General features: G+C 54.5%; 3 protein-coding genes across 7 annotated transcripts in view; 2 read left to right on the forward strand and 1 right to left on the reverse strand.

The window, feature by feature from the left end:
- On the forward strand, window positions 1-4,962 carry LOC111080538 (cilia- and flagella-associated protein 61). Of its 2 annotated transcripts, XM_022376213.2 has the most exons (14): window positions 1-348; window positions 414-728; window positions 791-1,093; window positions 1,160-1,267; window positions 1,329-1,459; window positions 1,526-1,809; window positions 1,882-1,964; window positions 2,027-2,507; window positions 2,579-2,862; window positions 2,918-3,154; window positions 3,224-3,807; window positions 3,899-4,062; window positions 4,126-4,587; window positions 4,656-4,962. In XM_022376213.2, exons 1-14 carry the CDS (start codon window positions 80-82, stop codon window positions 4,881-4,883), a joined length of 3,933 nt encoding a protein of 1,310 aa, XP_022231905.2. In that variant the 5' UTR covers window positions 1-79; the 3' UTR covers window positions 4,884-4,962. The 2 variants fall into 2 exon arrangements, with proteins under 2 accessions (XP_022231905.2, XP_041448084.1); XM_041592150.1 differs by lacking the exons at window positions 2,918-3,154; window positions 3,224-3,807; window positions 3,899-4,062; window positions 4,126-4,587; window positions 4,656-4,962 and having other exon boundaries at window positions 2,565-2,704.
- Window positions 4,905-9,815, forward strand: LOC111080531 (cilia- and flagella-associated protein 61). The gene is given in 15 exon segments (XM_022376207.2): window positions 4,905-5,250; window positions 5,320-5,625; window positions 5,678-5,819; window positions 5,873-6,018; window positions 6,078-6,271; window positions 6,336-6,628; window positions 6,693-7,039; window positions 7,101-7,293; window positions 7,360-7,643; window positions 7,701-7,937; window positions 7,992-8,427; window positions 8,429-8,555; window positions 8,618-8,781; window positions 8,854-9,099; window positions 9,163-9,815. Coding segments are annotated over 15 exon segments (3,753 nt in total). The 5' UTR covers window positions 4,905-4,975; the 3' UTR covers window positions 9,526-9,815.
- LOC111080530 (filamin-B) overlaps window positions 9,537-15,732 on the reverse strand; it is a 22,217-nt gene continuing 16,021 nt past the window's right edge. For 3 of the 4 annotated variants that reach the window (XM_041592147.1, XM_022376205.2, XM_041592148.1), the window contains 5 exons: window positions 14,131-14,279; window positions 11,970-14,064; window positions 10,415-11,910; window positions 10,173-10,352; window positions 9,537-10,105 (listed from right to left, as the gene is read on the reverse strand). In XM_041592147.1, coding sequence (XP_041448081.1) covers window positions 9,974-10,105; window positions 10,173-10,352; window positions 10,415-11,910; window positions 11,970-14,064; window positions 14,131-14,279 — 4,052 coding nt within the window. In that variant the 3' untranslated portion in view covers window positions 9,537-9,973. Of the gene's footprint in view, window positions 10,106-10,172; window positions 10,353-10,414; window positions 11,911-11,969; window positions 14,065-14,130; window positions 14,280-14,448; window positions 15,301-15,732 lie in introns of those variants that run through there. The other variant, XM_041592149.1, reaches the window with a different exon arrangement.

The following is a 15,732-nucleotide window of genomic DNA, read 5'->3' on the forward strand; positions in this document are numbered from 1 at the left end:
ACGTAGCGACTTTTCCGTCACAGCAGCCCACACCGCTCTACATACTCATACTCGTATTGATAGCGCTCACTCTGCCGAAATGGCGGTTTATATGGTGCGCACTGCGGACATGGATGACTTGGATGCAATCAACACACTCATCCACTCGCCCACCGTCAAGTGGTTCGGCAACATTCGCCCCAAATATGCGGAAAAGTTCAAGCTCTTCAAGTGCTATCAGACCTACCGCCTGGTGGTGATCGACAGGCAGACATCCGCGCTCCTGGCATATGCGGAGTTTCGCAACTATCCGTCGATCGATGCCCTGCCCAGCGACTGCTGGCCCGAGTGGCTGTCCGTCAGATATTGGTAAATCCTCGGATGCAGCCCCCCACCAATTGACACACCCAAATACTCCCCCGAATCCCCTGCAGCCTCACGATGCCGCTTAGCTTTCTGAACACAATGTTTTTCAACTTTTGTGTCTATAAGATCGACAATGCCGACGCCATGGAGAGCATTCTGAGGGACATTTTCTACAGGGAGAATCGCATTTGGTATCTCATCACAGTCAAGAGTCCCACGATACCGCAGCCCACCTACTATGCGGAGACGTTCGAGGATCTGGAGAAGTATGCCGACGTCTTCTATCCGCGCGAGTTCTCCATCGAGAACAACTTCAACACGCAGGCCCTCTACGTCATCTTTCGCTTCAAGCTGCTGCCCAAGATCACCTACCGAAAGGCCCTGTAAGTGCTGCCTGCCAGCAGGCCATTGACTCCATCCTAATCAGTTCCTAATGGTGTCGCAGGCCCGAGGACAATGATGACATTGTGGCCATACACGAGTACGAATATCCGGAGATGCGCGAGCAGCTGGGCGACTTCTACATAGCCGAGGAGATCCTGCGCACGGACAGTGCGCGCGAGAAGAGTTTCCTGATCGTGGCGGAGACCGAGAACGAGTGCCAGCAGACCGAAACGGCAGTGTTCCTCTGGCTGTCGACGGACATCGACATCCTCTTCTATGTGACGAACTACGAGCTGGAATCGTTTGGCAATCTGGTCAAAACCGTCGAGGGTCAGTCGATCCATGTGGAGACGATAAACGTGTCGTAAGTTCTCGCCCTAAAAAAAAGATACGAGAGGTGAGATACCCCTTATTGCTAAACCGCCGACAGGTCTGTGCAGCCCAAGAACGTCGCCTGCCTGTTCACGTCCGATGCCCTGGACGATCTGGATGCCATGACCATTCTGGGCGGCCTGCAGAGGAACGACAGCGGCATGAGGTGGGCAAATTATTGACCTAGTCCTGTCAGCACCTAGTCCTAATGGCTTATCCCGCCGCAGCGTCTACAGTGCTGGAAAGGCGAAAGTCAGCTCCATACAAGGGATCATTATTGAGGCGCGTGTCACGACCGGCACGAACAAGTTCTTTATGCGGGAGAGCCTCTACTCGAAACTGAAGTACATCATTGGAAGTACGTGACTAAGCGGAACACATTTCTCGCTCCTACATTCCCCTCCCTTCCCTTCCCTTCTTGCAGAGCTTGAGAACAGCGAGTACTACATTAGCAAAGAGCTCAAATCCATTAATGTCCTGTACTCTGCCGGAGTGCACCCGCGGGGCAGTCCGCTGGGCCTGGATGCGGCATCGAATGTGTTCGTCCTGAAGTACATTGGGGCGCGAAAGGACTTTCCGCTGGAGCGCCTGTACAACAGCGTGGTGGCCATGTTCTGTGCCTTTCCCGACCGCGACTACTGCATGATGCTGATCTCGAAGGAAACCAAGTCCATACGCAGCCACGTGGAGGTGCTCAAATACTTTATGGTTGGTTCTGAATACTCGTACTTTGATTTCTATATTTTCGATTTGTATTTTGATTTTGATTTTGTGCTGCAGCCAGTGGCATCTCGTCCCAGTGAGGTGGCCAATCCGGAGGAGGTCTACATCACCCATCGCAGCACAATATTCGGAGAGATAAGGTGAGCTAAGGGCCATGGTGCATGGGTCTGTTGCTGCCAGTCTACAGCTTTCTGGCCCACAGCTTGTATGAACTGCAGAAGGACGACGTGGCTGTGGTGCGGGCCCTGGCCATCGGCACCAGTGCGTCGGCGAATGACGACAACTCCAGCAGCTCCCACGCCAGCAGCTTCTCGTACACCTCCAAGATCAATGAGGCCGCCGATCTGGAGCACGAAATCGAAGTGATCAACGCCATCATGAAGGACGTCCTGGAGAACGAGCTGACCGAATTCGCCGTCTACACCATTCGCTGCGGCAACTCGGCGAAGGCGGCCAGCGAGAACACCGCCATTGGATTCGTGGTGCTGCGCGAGTTCCGGAACCACCATCAGCTCCATCGCCACTACCATCTGCCCAGGCACCAGACCCATCTGAACTCGATGCGGGCCGAGATCATTTCCATGCGGCTGCACCCCCTCTTTCTGATCAGCAGCGATCTGATCTTCCGGGACCTGAGCATGAAGACGCGCTACCAGGACTATTACTTCATTTCCTCCGCAAATGTGGGTACCCAGCCACACAACCACAAGATGCTGCCAGAGAGTCCCTGACTACTGTAGAGCTTTCCCCGCAGGGTCCCCAGTTCACGAATGATCTGAAGAAGATGATGACAGTCGTCGAGCCGAACCCCATGAAGAAGAGTCCGATCACATTCAGAGTTCCCGGCGAAGGGTACTCTTCCAGGGAGAAGGTGCATCTGCCGGAGCGTAATTTCTACCAGGATCACCTGATCATCTACCGCCACAAGCTGAACCCCACCAAGTGGTTTGGCAACAGCGAGCGGCTCGTCGTTGTGGGTTTCACCGATGTGACCAAGGCGTTCCTCCGACAGCTGGTCTTCCAGTGGAACAGCAGAGAGTGAGTGCCATCGTGAGATGAGCCCACTATCCTTTATCCATCCTCCTCCTCGCAGTCACAAGAATTCGGAGACGTACACCTGTTTGCCCCGCGTCCAGGTGACGGTGATTACGCTGCCTGGTGTCGTGGAGGCCGAGTACGACGGCATGTTCCAGTGTCCATACTGCGGCAACTCTCCCACCTGCTACTTGTGCTTCCAGAACGTCTCGTGCTATGTGCGGGATGTGATTTGCCGCATGGATCTGCGCCACTGGGTGCACTTTGTGCCGGGCAAGGTCGATTTTGTGGACAGGTATCCGTTCCACCCCGTGCTACCCACCCTCCGTCTCTGTGTCTCACGTTTCTCTTGGGTCCCTTGCAGGGAGAAGAAGTTCGTGAAGCTGGAGGACAGCTGCGAGATCTACTACGACACCCTGCTGCTGGCGTGCTATAAGGACTTTGCATTGCGGAACCCCGTTCGGCGGCCAACAACGCCCAAGAATCCGCCGTGCAACTTCGTGGAGATCAACTCGCGGCTCAAGAAGTTTCTGCTGTTCTACAAGGTGCGGGCGATGCTCGAGGAGATGCCCCGCACGTACCTGGTGCTCGTCTACGGGTCCAATCTGCAGACCTACGAGTGCATCGCCTTTCTGATCACCCACGGCGTGGATACTTCCCGCATCGTGCTGGTCCAGCCGCGTCGCATCTCCGGCGTGGAGGCGGAGGAGAAGCTGAAGAATCCCTACTGGGACAAGAACCTTCAGTACATCCTGGATGACATCCTCACCGATGCCGGCATAAAGATTGTCGAGAATCACGACTTTGTGGACTGGGTGGAGGCCGATTCGTCGCCGTTCATCATGGAAGTGATCTTCGAGCACTTCCCCAGCAAAAAACGCACCTCCTTCGACTGCGACCTCTTCATATCCTTCGACGAGGGCCACATGGAGCCCAGTACCAAGAAGTGTAAGTGTAACTGCACCCCAACGCCAACGCCAACGACATTTCACCATCCCATCCCATCCCATCCAATCGCTTCTTCCTGCTTTCTGCTCAGGGCTGAAGGGATGCGGCATTCAGATGCGCAAGGACGAGATTTTAGTGGACGAAGACTTCACGACCAACGACGAGAACATCTACGCGATTGGCAAGTTCATCCGAATGAACGGCGCCCCCAACTACCAGTACAAGTACACCAGCGAGCGGGAGCTGGGCCGCAAGGTGCGAGAGAGTAATCCAACGGAACTAGAGCGTCCCTGACCCCATTGACTCGCTTCCTTTCAGCTGATGCACATCCTGGAGCTGTCGTCCAGGCAGGAGAACTTCGAGTACAAGTACTCGGAGCCGCTGTTCTTCCAGGCCCTGCTGCCACTCAACTACATCATCACAAAGGTGACCATGCCCCGTCGCTACCTCGCCTCCCAGCTCGCCCCGGAGTACACCTGCAACCTGACCACCTACAAGAACAACACCTTCTGCCGGGTGGCCCTGGCCCCCAACATGCTGGTGGACGAGATTGTGGTGGTGACCAAGAAAGTGGCCCGCTTGGATTACCTGGAGCACTTCTGCGGCAGGCACGAGCTGCTGCTCAACAATCTGAAGGCTCGCTACAGCGCCAAGACCATCGGCTGCTTCCTGGCGTTCTTCCAGGAGCCCTGGACGGAGCTGATCATGCACGAGAACTTCCAGGTCTTGCAGGAGCAAAACCGTGAGCTGCTCCGGCCAATCGCCCTCTCCAACCTAAATGTGAGTATTCCGACAGCCGTCGGCATCTTCGCCTCTGCCTCACCTGTAGACCTCCCATGGCCTTGCAGAAAGCCACCCGCAACCCCTTCATGGAGGTGGCCGTGCAGGACTTTATATCGCTGAACAAGCGCTACTTGGAGCAGAAGCTTCTCAATTTCCTGAGAGAGCACCGCAGGGACTTCCGGTATCCGTTTGCCCTGCCCGAGGACTTCATGAGCTCCGGCATGACGGTGTGGGACAGCGAGACCGAGACGGAGACGGAGACAGAGGTCGAGGAAGTGACGAAAAATATGTAGCTCCCAGTAGTCTGTTGCCATGTCGTGTGAATTGTGATGTGTGAACCATATCAAATATATATTTTGTGTGTTGTCTGAACCTGAATCATAGAATGGCTAAGGCACCGAGCTATGTGATTCGGATGGCTGGGGTCCAGGACCTGCCCCGAATAGAGACCCTATACAACACTTCCGGTACCCACCACTTTGGCGAGAAGAGGCGGCCTCCGCTCATGCAACTGTTCAGCGAACACCAAGCCTATCGGCTGATTGTCTACGATCCGAATCACTTCACCACCCTTCTGGCGTATGGAGAGTTCAACATTCACCCCAACATACCCGTGCTGGCCAACGACCTTTGGCTGCACTGGCTGAATGCGCGCTTCTGGTAGGTGCCCGCATCCGGTAGCCGCGCATCCGCAGGGCGAACTCTTCTCTGATGGCCATCTCTCTGCAGCTTGGACCTGCCCCTCAGTCTGCTCAACACGATCTTCTTCAACTTTTTCATCTGTCAGAATGAGCATCCCACCATTCTGAAGGACATCGTCACGGAGATATTCTACAACGAGCACAAAGTCAACTTCCTGATCGTCACCAGGCCAGCAAGGTCGATCAAAAAGATCGATCCCTATGAGTCCATCCAGGAGTACGGCCAGACATTTTACCCCAAGTATTCCACGCTATCGGAGCAGAGGGGCCTTCCCTCGGTCATTATAATCAATCGCAGAGACGTCATGCCAACCATCTCCTTTCGCAAGGCACTGTGAGTGGGTCCTGTGAGAGAGGAAATTACTGTCCCATTTACCTGCCCACAGTCCCGAGGACAACGACGACATTGTGGAGGTGATAGACCACGAGGAGCCGCATCTACGGCAGCAAAATGGAGACTTCTACATAGCCGAGGAGCTGCTCGACTCCGAAAGAACCGGCCAGAACGAGCTGATCATCGTGGCCGAGGTTAGTTTGTGGATGCACACCCAAACATATTCTGTAATGAAATCCCCAATTAGTTGGCCGAAGAGATCGCTGGCCTGATGTGGCTAACGGACAAGTTGGATGTGGAGCTGCTGGCCAAAAATTTTCATCTCGAACGTCTGGGCAACCTCACGCGATGCACGCCTGGAGCCAAACATGGCCGCGTGTCCTTCGAAGTCATGTGAGTGGGTTCAGCTGCAGTTCCTTGCATTCCTGCATGCTTGAGGTCTGAACTTTCAGCTCGGCGCACACAAAGCCGTACAAAGATCTGTACACGGAGTCTGCACTGGCCAGCAAACCAATCAAATTACAGGGCAGCGCCACGACCGTGTCCAGCATAGTCCCGTATAGAGCCTCGATTAGTTCGACGAATGATGACTTCAAGCTGCGGCACAGCAGACTGATCTCCTCCCAGTTTGGGTGCATCTACGATGGTGGACTCCACTCCATTTACATTTCCATCCCGACAGTGACCAAATCGATTTTAAATATTTTCAGAACTGCGCCATGGCCATCATTATGTGAACGCAAAGCGGGAGATGCTGGAGATTTCCTTTGATCTGCCCAGCGACCTTTCAGATGAGGGATATGCATTCGAGTACTTGAAGAGGGCCTCCAGCGCCTTCCTGCTGAAGATGTTCAATCTGAATCCCAGGGTGAGGATGGAGTACACATTTTTCTTTCTTTCGGCCATGTTCGGCGCCTTTCCGGAGCTCGATTACTGCCTGATCAGGGTGCCACCAACAGTGACGCTGTCCAAGAGTCAGCGAGAGTTGATTCGGTTCTTCTTGGTGAGTACCAGTACCAGAGAAGTCCCATAACCTACGAGCTCGAGTACCCTTTGCTTTTATCCAGCGCACTGCTCATCGTCCCGATAGCTCTGTGTCGGACAGTCTATACGTGGCCCATCGCTGCACTCTGTTCGGGGACCTCCACATATTTCCCCTGAGGGAGAGCGAGCTCGATGAGATTACAGCCATGCTGCGGCTGCCGCCCTGCACCAAGGAGAGTGAACAACCCGATGGGGATGCGGAGAGTGCGGTCAGTTGGTCAGTGTCCGACATGATCTCAACGGAGGTGTGCCAAATCATTGACCAAATCTTCTCGGACGTTTTCCACAACGCCGAAACCGAATTCACCTGCTACACCATACACTGCGGCAACACCCAGTCGCGCACCATTGTGGGTTTCATTGTGCTGCGGTAAGTGGAAGTTTAAAGTGGGCTTTGGGCTTAAAAGTCTCTCCTCCCTCGCATCCTCCAGGCCCTTTACGGACTATGACGCTCTCAGCAGGAAATTCCTCCTGCCCCGAGATGAGTTCCATCTGACCCACAGGCGCGGCGAGATCGTCATGTTCAAGCTGCATCCCCTGTTCCAGATCTGGTGTGACCCGATCGTTCGCTCTGTGGCCATGCAGGATAATTATCGCGAATTGTATTACTTCCACCAATTTATGGTGGGTTGACCTGCGCATATGCCAGTCCAGGGTCGATCTCTAGTTGTGGTTTTTGCCCTTTTTTAGGGCGTTTCGCTGCCCAACGATCTCGTGTACAACATGATGCCTGTGGAGCCGCGTCGAGTGACGAGGAATTGGTTTCCGCAAAACGACAAGGATGGGCTCAAGCGGCAGATCGACACGGTTGATTTCCCCAAAATTAACTTCTTCAGCGATCATCTGCACGTCGTCTGCCACAATCTGTTGCCCAGCAAGCACATGGGCATTCCCAGTCCGCTGGTCATTGTTGGCTTCTCCGACATATGTCGGGCCTTCCTGCGCCACATTATCTTCGGCTGGAACACGAAGGAGTAAGTGCCGCTTACTGCCTGTGGGGCCATGCAAAGCAAATTGTAGTCTCTTTGCAGCTTTGCCAATTTCAAGAGATACAACTGCCTGCCGTTGCTGGACATCACTGTGATAGTGCCACATGGCGTGGTGGAGGCGGCCTATGACTCTGACTTCAGCTGCAGCTATTGCCAGGGCAGCAAGCAGTGCTATGTGAGCATCGGCTCGAGCAATCCCTTTGTGAAGGATGCCACGCACCGGATGGATCTGCGGCACTGGGTGCAGTTTGTTCCCGGCAACCTGGAGTCCATCGATCGGTGAGTAGATTCTGATTCTGATGCTGATGCTGATCGGCCTTCGATAATTTGCAGGACTGAGAAGGTGATCCGCCTGTCGGACAGCTGCAACATTCACTACGAAAATCTACTCCTGCTGAATGACATTAGGTACGGGCTGAAGGACGAGGACAGCACTGCCCCGATGCCGTACAACTATGCAGCCATCAACTACCGCCTCGACAAAATCATCCTCTACCACAAGCTGCAGAACATAATCGAGCGCGACATCCTGTGCACTCCGATCATCGTCTATGGCTACGGCATGCCCGTGTACGAGTGCATCAACTTTCTGGTTACCCATGGCTGCCAGCCGGATCACATCACGTACGTGCAGCCGCACATACCGCAGATGTTCGAGCAAATCCTCTACTCCAGAGAGGACGCTGGACTGGATGCGATTCTCGTAGAGATGGTGGCCGATCTGGGCGTAGAAATTTACTTGTCCGCCAACTTCAGCAGACTCATCTTCTTTCCCCAACAAGGCTACCATCGAGAGCGTAGAGTTCCAGCTGATACCCAGTCGGAATCGAATCATTTTGAACTGCGACATCTTCATCAACTTCGAGGAGAGTTTCATGTGCTCAGGATTCGAGAGAAGTACATCGTTCGTATCGATAGTTATCCGCTCTATTACTATTCCTTTTCCCATTCCCTTACAGTACTTCTTGACTCTGGAATTGAGCTCGCCAACAAAAAGATCATTGTCAATGAGGAGTACTGCACCAATGACCCCAATATCTATGCCATTGGCCAATACATCGCCATGTTGCCCAGTCCCAACTATCAGTACACCCACACCAATCCCCAGGAGTGTGCCGAGAAGGTAAGCTGAGTGCTGAGTGCTTTGTGCTTTGTGCTTGCTGTATACTGGTATACCAAGTGTCGTCTCCCCTAGCTGGCGTTCATCCTAAACATGCAGGGTGGATCGACTCAGCAGCGGTTCTCGAAGGTGAACATGTACACGGGACGGCTGCCCATGGACTACCAGATGGTGAAGATAGTCTCACCCCAGCCACTGCTCATGGGTCAGCTGTCGAGTGAGTTCATGGAGAGCATGACGACCTACCACGATGGCGACTTCTGTCGCATTCGACTGAATCCCAAGATGTTTGTCATGGAGATTGTGTGCGTCACAAAAAAGGTTGTACATAGCCCCCTTCTGGCCCACTGTGGGATGACTTAATCTTTGTGGCTGCTCCTTTAGAAAAAAAGCCTGTTGTTTCTCGAATACTTTTGCGGGCGGCACGTGGCTCTGCTGAACAACATGAGGAATCGGTGGCAGAGCGGCTGGATAGAAAATTTCCTCGACTACTTCGAACAGCCCTGGACAGAACTCTTGATGCACGAACGATTTCAGGATCTGCAGCTGAAGAACCGCCGGACTCTGCTGGCCATACTGATGATGGACACCACGACTAATTTGTACAAGCCAGAGAACAGGGCAAGTTTGGAAGAGGCCCAGCGAAAGAAGCTGGAGGAGAACCTGATCGACTTCGTGCGAACATATCGCAAGGAGTTCGTCAATGAGTTTGCTCTGCCCGAGGAGTGGGCTAGGGGTACAGTGTAACACTTCTGTGGTTTCTTAGTTCGTTTGTTTAATATATTTTGCGTACTTTAATCGGATCATCCACTGGAATTAGATGGACAATTCACACAGAGAGAGACAGTTACTGTATTGCATACAACGCTACATATCTAAGCCAATATAGTTGCGGTTTTTACATTGTACATACAACACACTAACACTAGTCGTATAAATGTAGAAGGGCAACGGACAAAGGGCTTATCCTTCCCTTGGGATTATCCTAGATACGTTTGTTAATCGTTGTCAAGTTTAATATAACATCCATCCATCCATCCATCTCTGTGGGTTAGCTAGCTTATTCGAATATACTACAAGGGGAGGGAGTCTACAGGGGAGTGCAGGTCGAGGCCCGGCGTCGTGGCTGGTTGCGTAGAGGGGGCAGGGGACTGAGGCCACTGGGGAAGACGATGACGTGATGATTGAGCCGGCCTCATATGCCCTGCAAGAACCTTCGTAACTCCTCCTCAGTGTCGAAGATCATGACGGGGAAGGGCGATCCCGGCACGAACTCGCCCGCCCACTTCACCTCGACACGATAGTCGCCAGGCTCGGTTGGATCGTACTGGAAATAGTTTAGATATATGTTAGCATTGCTAAAGGCTTATGGACTGGGAAGAGGGGAATCTTACCTTGCACAGGATGGTGCGATCCTTTTGGCTCTCGCGCTGCATTTCCACGCGGAAGGCGCCCTTGGGTCCACGGACGCGAACAGTCAGCTGTCCTGCCCCAGCGCCGCGTGTGTCGCAGATGAAACGGGACTGGAATGTAGCGAGCACGCCGTGCTCTATGCCCGGGCCATACACGCGAACCTATGGAGGAGGAGAGCCATGAGTATATATGCATTATGAATGTGACTTTCCCTGCTGCGCACCTTGCTGGCATCCGGTGCTCCGGCCACCTTCAAGGCAAAGGGAGAGCCGGGCACATTCTGGCCGCCATACTTGATGGTCAGCAGATGACGACCCGGCTCTTGGGGCTTTATGTTCAAGGTGAATGTGGCATCGCCGTGGTCGTAGAGCTCGCAGTAGGCTACTTTACGGACACCGGCACAGTGGGCGGTGAGTTCGCCAGGACCCGCTCGCCTGGTGTCGATCCACGACTTGATGTCCTTGCCGACAATGCCGTGGCGCAGCCCCTCGCCGGAGGCAATCACCTTGGAGGCATCCATGGAGGAGCCCACGGCCACTGTGAGCGGACAGCCCTTGACCAGTCGTCCGTTCCACTTGACGGACAGTGTGAGGGTGCCCGTGGTCGACTTCTGCGGCGTGTACGAGGCCAGCCATATGTTCTCGCTGGGACGGGGCTGTGCCAGGCTGACGGGCAGCGATGTGTTCTCCTGGCTGGTGCAGAGGACCACCTCTGGCCTGCCAGCCGGCGCATTCGAAGCATCGATGGTGAAGTGGGCCGCCTCGCCCGCCTGTGCGGCGGCCAGACCTCGGCCCATCAGCTGAACCTTGTCCGCCGCTTGTTGTCCTGTGACAAAGGCGCTTCTCGGGCATTGGGTGATGGTCAGTCCGCTCCAAGTGAGGTCCAGATCGTGCTCCCCCGCAGCCAGATTCTCGCCGGTGATGTTGAGGCACATCTTGCCGTCGGACATCTTGTCCACGGGTATCTCGATGCCGTCAATGCTGCACACCAACTTGCCAGGTCCCGCATTCTCCACCTCGAAGATGATGCGGGCGGGCAGAATCAACCGCCCGTCGTGGTCAACCAGCGTGCCCCATCCGCCCACGGGCGTGACCTTGTTGGACTCCACGCAGCAGATGTGCCAGGGCGAGCCGGGCAGGCTGCCTCGATTCGGGCAGCTGGCGCGGATCTCGTATTTGCCGACCGACAGGATCACGTAGGAGATGCGCCACTCGTTGTTGCCCAGGGCCTTGATCTTGGGCTCAATGCGCTCTCCGTACTCGTCCAGCCGTTCGATCTGCACATTCGGAGCAATGGGACAGTAGACCACAAAGGAGGCCTCCTTGTTCCGATGGCACACCTCCAGGCCATGGCCAGCGGCTCGGGCATCGTTCCTCACTCCACTGGCCGAGGCGGTGAAGTTCAGCGGCGAGCTGGGAATCGTCTCGCCGCCGTACATCAGCGTCAGCTTGTAGTTGCCCGGCTGGGAGGGCACAAACTCCACGTTGTAGAGGCCCTCCGACTGCTCGTTGATGAGCACGGGCAGGCTCTGGTTGCTGGGCGAGATGGCGAACGCCTCCAGCTCGGCTGTGCCGGCATTGTCCGTGCGCACGGTGAAGCTGTTGGGGCTGTGCAGGGCCAGCGACTCCTTGGTGACGCCTTGGACGCTGACCTTGCTGCTGTCGAAGGACTCGCAGGTGAAGGGACTGCCTGGCAGCGGCTTCGATTGGTGCAGAACCTCTGCGAAGCAGGAGATGCGTTAGGGAACGAAATTTCATTGGGTTATTCGAGGCACTCACCTATTATGCATTGGCCCGGCTTGTTGATGCTGAACTCCGCCTGCAGATGTCCGTTCTTGGTCTGGTAGCAGCGGACGGGTAGGGCCTGGCCTCCTGGCCCCGACACCACCACATCGAACTCCCTCGCCGGCCTCTTCACGGTATCAATGGCAAAGGACGTGGTCTTGCCCACTCTCGCCTGGTAGAGACCCAAGCCACTGACGCTGATCTCCTTGCCGGCACTGGCTGGCAGCACGTTGATCTCCAGGGGCTTCAGCGAGATGGGCACGTCGTTGAAGAGGATGCTGATCTTGTGGGGAGCCACGCGGGTCGGCTGGTAGACGATCTCATAGACGCCGGCCTTGTTGGGTCCGCGGATGGTGTGTGGCACTTCGGTCGCTCCGCAACGGACGAGGGCGGAGAGGTCCCCTTGGCCCGCCTCGTTCAGGGAGACGCCAATGCTGGCCGGGCGATGGCAGAACGCCTCACCCACCTCTGTGATCTTCACGAGCATTGGGTCGAAGGCGCAGAGGGTGCGCGATCCGATGTGCTGGCGCGTCTCCCGATCGATGAAGCGCAGCGTGTAGTTCCCAGTCACATGGGTGCGGAACTCTGCCGTCTGCCGATTGATGGTGTACGGCACGGACTTCTGGTCGGGGGAGATGATCTCCACGATCTGATCGTCGGCGGGGAAGTCAATGGCCGCCAGGCTGCCGATCTGTATGTGCTGCGTGTGCTGCTGGATGTCCACGCGGAAGGGGCTGCCATCGACGGCCACCTCGTTGAAGGTGATGTTCACGTAGTGCGGCTCAGTGCTCTGCGGCACAAAGGTCACGTCGTACAGGCCCCGGGCGCAGGCCACCACCTCGGCCTTGACTGTGCTGCTGTCGGTGGATACCACCAGCTCCAAGGTGCCCTCGCCAGCACCGGCTGCGTCCACGCTGAACGTCACTGGAACGCCCAGTGTGGCCGGACCGTACTGCTGCTCCAGGCCGCTAATGCTGACGCGCGACACGTCGAAGACATTGCAGCTGAAGGGCGATCCGTTGATGTGCTGGTCGTTCGCGGTCACGCTGATCAGGTGGCGACCCACAGTGCTGGGCCGGAAGGAGGCCGAGTAGCTGCCGCCGTCGTGCTGGCTCATCTGGCAGTGCTCGTTGTCGCCCGACGGCGATGTGACGAAGATCTGCGGCTCCACACCCTCGAAACCCTCCAGCTCGAAGGTGTTGTCCATCTTGACGGCCGCCTGCTTGAGGCACTCGCCCATGGCCATGGCGCGGGGCAGTCCCATGGATGGCGAAGCGGCCGCTGCAGCAATGTGGCAGCTGAACGGTGATCCCGGCACGGGGTGTCCATTGAAGCGCACCGAGAGCGAGTGGGCAGCCGCCTCCGTTGGCTTGAAGTTCACCTTGAAGCGGGCGTTGCCCTCGGACTGGACAAAGTTGGGCACATTCTTGCCATTGACGGCCACAATGATCTCCAGATTGCCAGCTCCCGCCTGGGAGGCGTTGATGCCAAAGCTGACGCTCTTGTTGACCACACCGGCTCGGATGTCTGTGACAATGACCTTTTCCGCGGAGTAGGCCTTCAGCAGGAAAGGACTTCCTTCGACATGGCCGCCGCCGGGCAGGCGCACCTCCACCGAATGATCGCCCACCTCCATGGGCTCGAACTTCACATTGTAGCCCAGGGCAGAGGAGCCCAGGGGGTCGATCTTCACTGGAACACTGCGTCGGGCGGGTCCCAGCACTTCCACGGTGGGCTTGGTGTCCGATTCCACCACAAACTCGAACAGCCTGCCCACGCTCACCTTGTCCATGGTCTCCGGGGACTGGATGCGAGCTGCGGCCGCCACGCGACAGGTGAACGGAGACCCAGGCACATCCTGGCTGTTGAAGCGCAGCTCCACGGTGTGGCTCTCGGCCTCGCGGGGCGTGAAGCTAATGGCGTACGTGTGCTGGCCCTGGGCCTGAGCCGAGGTCGGCACACGGCCGCCGTTCACAGTCACCTCCAGATTTCCGGGACCCGCCTGGGAGGTCTCCACCAGGAACGTGACGGCCTTGCCTACCGTCCCACTGCTCACATTCTTCACCTTGATGGCGCTGACATCGTAGACCTGCAGTAAATAAACCTTTGAGTACTTCATTCCAATTCCAGGCTCTGGTGGATCTGGTGAACGTACCTTTGCCGCATAGGGACTTCCGGCGGTGGCCAGTCCATTGACCGTGACATTGACGCGATGCTCGCCCACGACGCGGGGCACAAACTCGGCCTTGAAGACGCCCTCAGCGGACTGATGCACTTGGGCAGGCACCGACTGGCCAGCAGGTCCTGATTTGCATTATTTATTTTTTTGTTTTTGGTTTCATTTTGTATTCATTTTTATTTTTAGTATTGATTAATGATTAAATCGATTTTGATTTTGATTTTCAATTTTCGATTTTCGATTTGCAACGCGGCCGGAAACGAGTTTTGAGATTGATTTCGTTTGTTTGGTTTGTTTCAGTAATTTCAGTAATTGGGCAACGATTTGGTTTGGTTTAGTTTGGATTGGATTGGTCGAATGTGTGTGTGGGTTTTGGTTAGTGTTTGTTTGGATTTGTCAAGCGAAAAATTTGGAATTTGGAAAAATGTTCACTCGATTAGTAATGGCATTTAATTGGAAAACTTTCAAATGTCTGGAAAAGTGTGGGGTCTGCTTTTGGGTTAGTTTTCGATTTCCTTGAGTCATTTACTGGGAGTGGCGTGGCGTGGAGTGGAGTGGAGTGCAGTTAGTCGTATAAAGAGTGTGCCGGAAAGGGTTAGTAGACCGATAGATGGCATGGATCAGAGACACTATACAGTAGGGTCGATCTGTACACGGTGTAAGAGCTACGAGAGAGGAGTCCCTGTCCCCGTCCCCGTCCCTGTACCTGCTGGATATATGCACAACCTATGGGCGGGCGTACGTTTGATTGTAACCAGTTTTTATTTAGATCTGCGTAATTCTACAGAGTATAATCAGTATCAGTATGGAACGGATTAGTATACAATCGGACATTAGTAAATACTTAATTTTCATTTTCATTTTCAATGTGTTAATAATATATTGTGGGGGGTATATTGGTATTGGTATTGAGAGTTGCATTCAACAGACTCTCCTTTGGGGTTATTTGTGGCTCGGACTGTTAGCGAAATAGTAGTATATAGTATATACACCTGGTAAACGGAATGTACATATATGTATATTGGGGAGGGGGAGAGCATTCAGGCGGCTCTCGCACTGTATGGTCTGGATAATAAAAGTAAGTATATATGCATATATATATATATAGATATAGATATATAGTCTAGTACAAAAGATTTCGCCGTCCTGAAATATATAATACAGATATAAAAGTGAGCAAAATTATTACAAAAAGACCATAAGATTACAAACAAAGCAGAGAGAGAGACGCACACACAGCACACAACACACAGAAGTTACACACAGAGGAATACGATCTAAACTAAAGCAGCATCTGAATGGAATCTGAATCTGGAATGGGGGGGAGCCTAGTCTGGTTGTGGGCTGCGGACAATCCAAGACCAAGAGCCAGCACTACGAGTAAGCGAATGATAAATGTGTCGCATAATTACACACACTACGGGGGGCGGGGCGGAACTACTACGGATGTACGAGTGTCTCATAAATTCACTCTCCAAATGGGACTGCAGCGTCCCACTGCTGGCTACCCCCACAGAACCCACAGAACACAGCAACTACAGGTGAGAGGGCGGCGTAGGCGGAGGTGGAGGCATGCAT

Source organism: Drosophila obscura, unplaced genomic scaffold (assembly GCF_018151105.1).
Source record: "Drosophila obscura isolate BZ-5 IFL unplaced genomic scaffold, ASM1815110v1 contig_17, whole genome shotgun sequence".
Lineage (NCBI taxonomy): Eukaryota > Metazoa > Arthropoda > Insecta > Diptera > Drosophilidae > Drosophila > Drosophila obscura.

Coding starts and splice junctions, on each gene's coding strand:
- LOC111080538 (XM_022376213.2), top strand. CDS start 80: ATGGCGGTTTATATGGTGCGCACTGCGGACATGGATGACTTGGATGCA. Junction 729..790: donor ATCACCTACCGAAAGGCCCT/GTAAGTGCTGCC, acceptor ATGGTGTCGCAG/GCCCGAGGACAATGATGACA. Junction 1,094..1,159: donor GTGGAGACGATAAACGTGTC/GTAAGTTCTCGC, acceptor AACCGCCGACAG/GTCTGTGCAGCCCAAGAACG.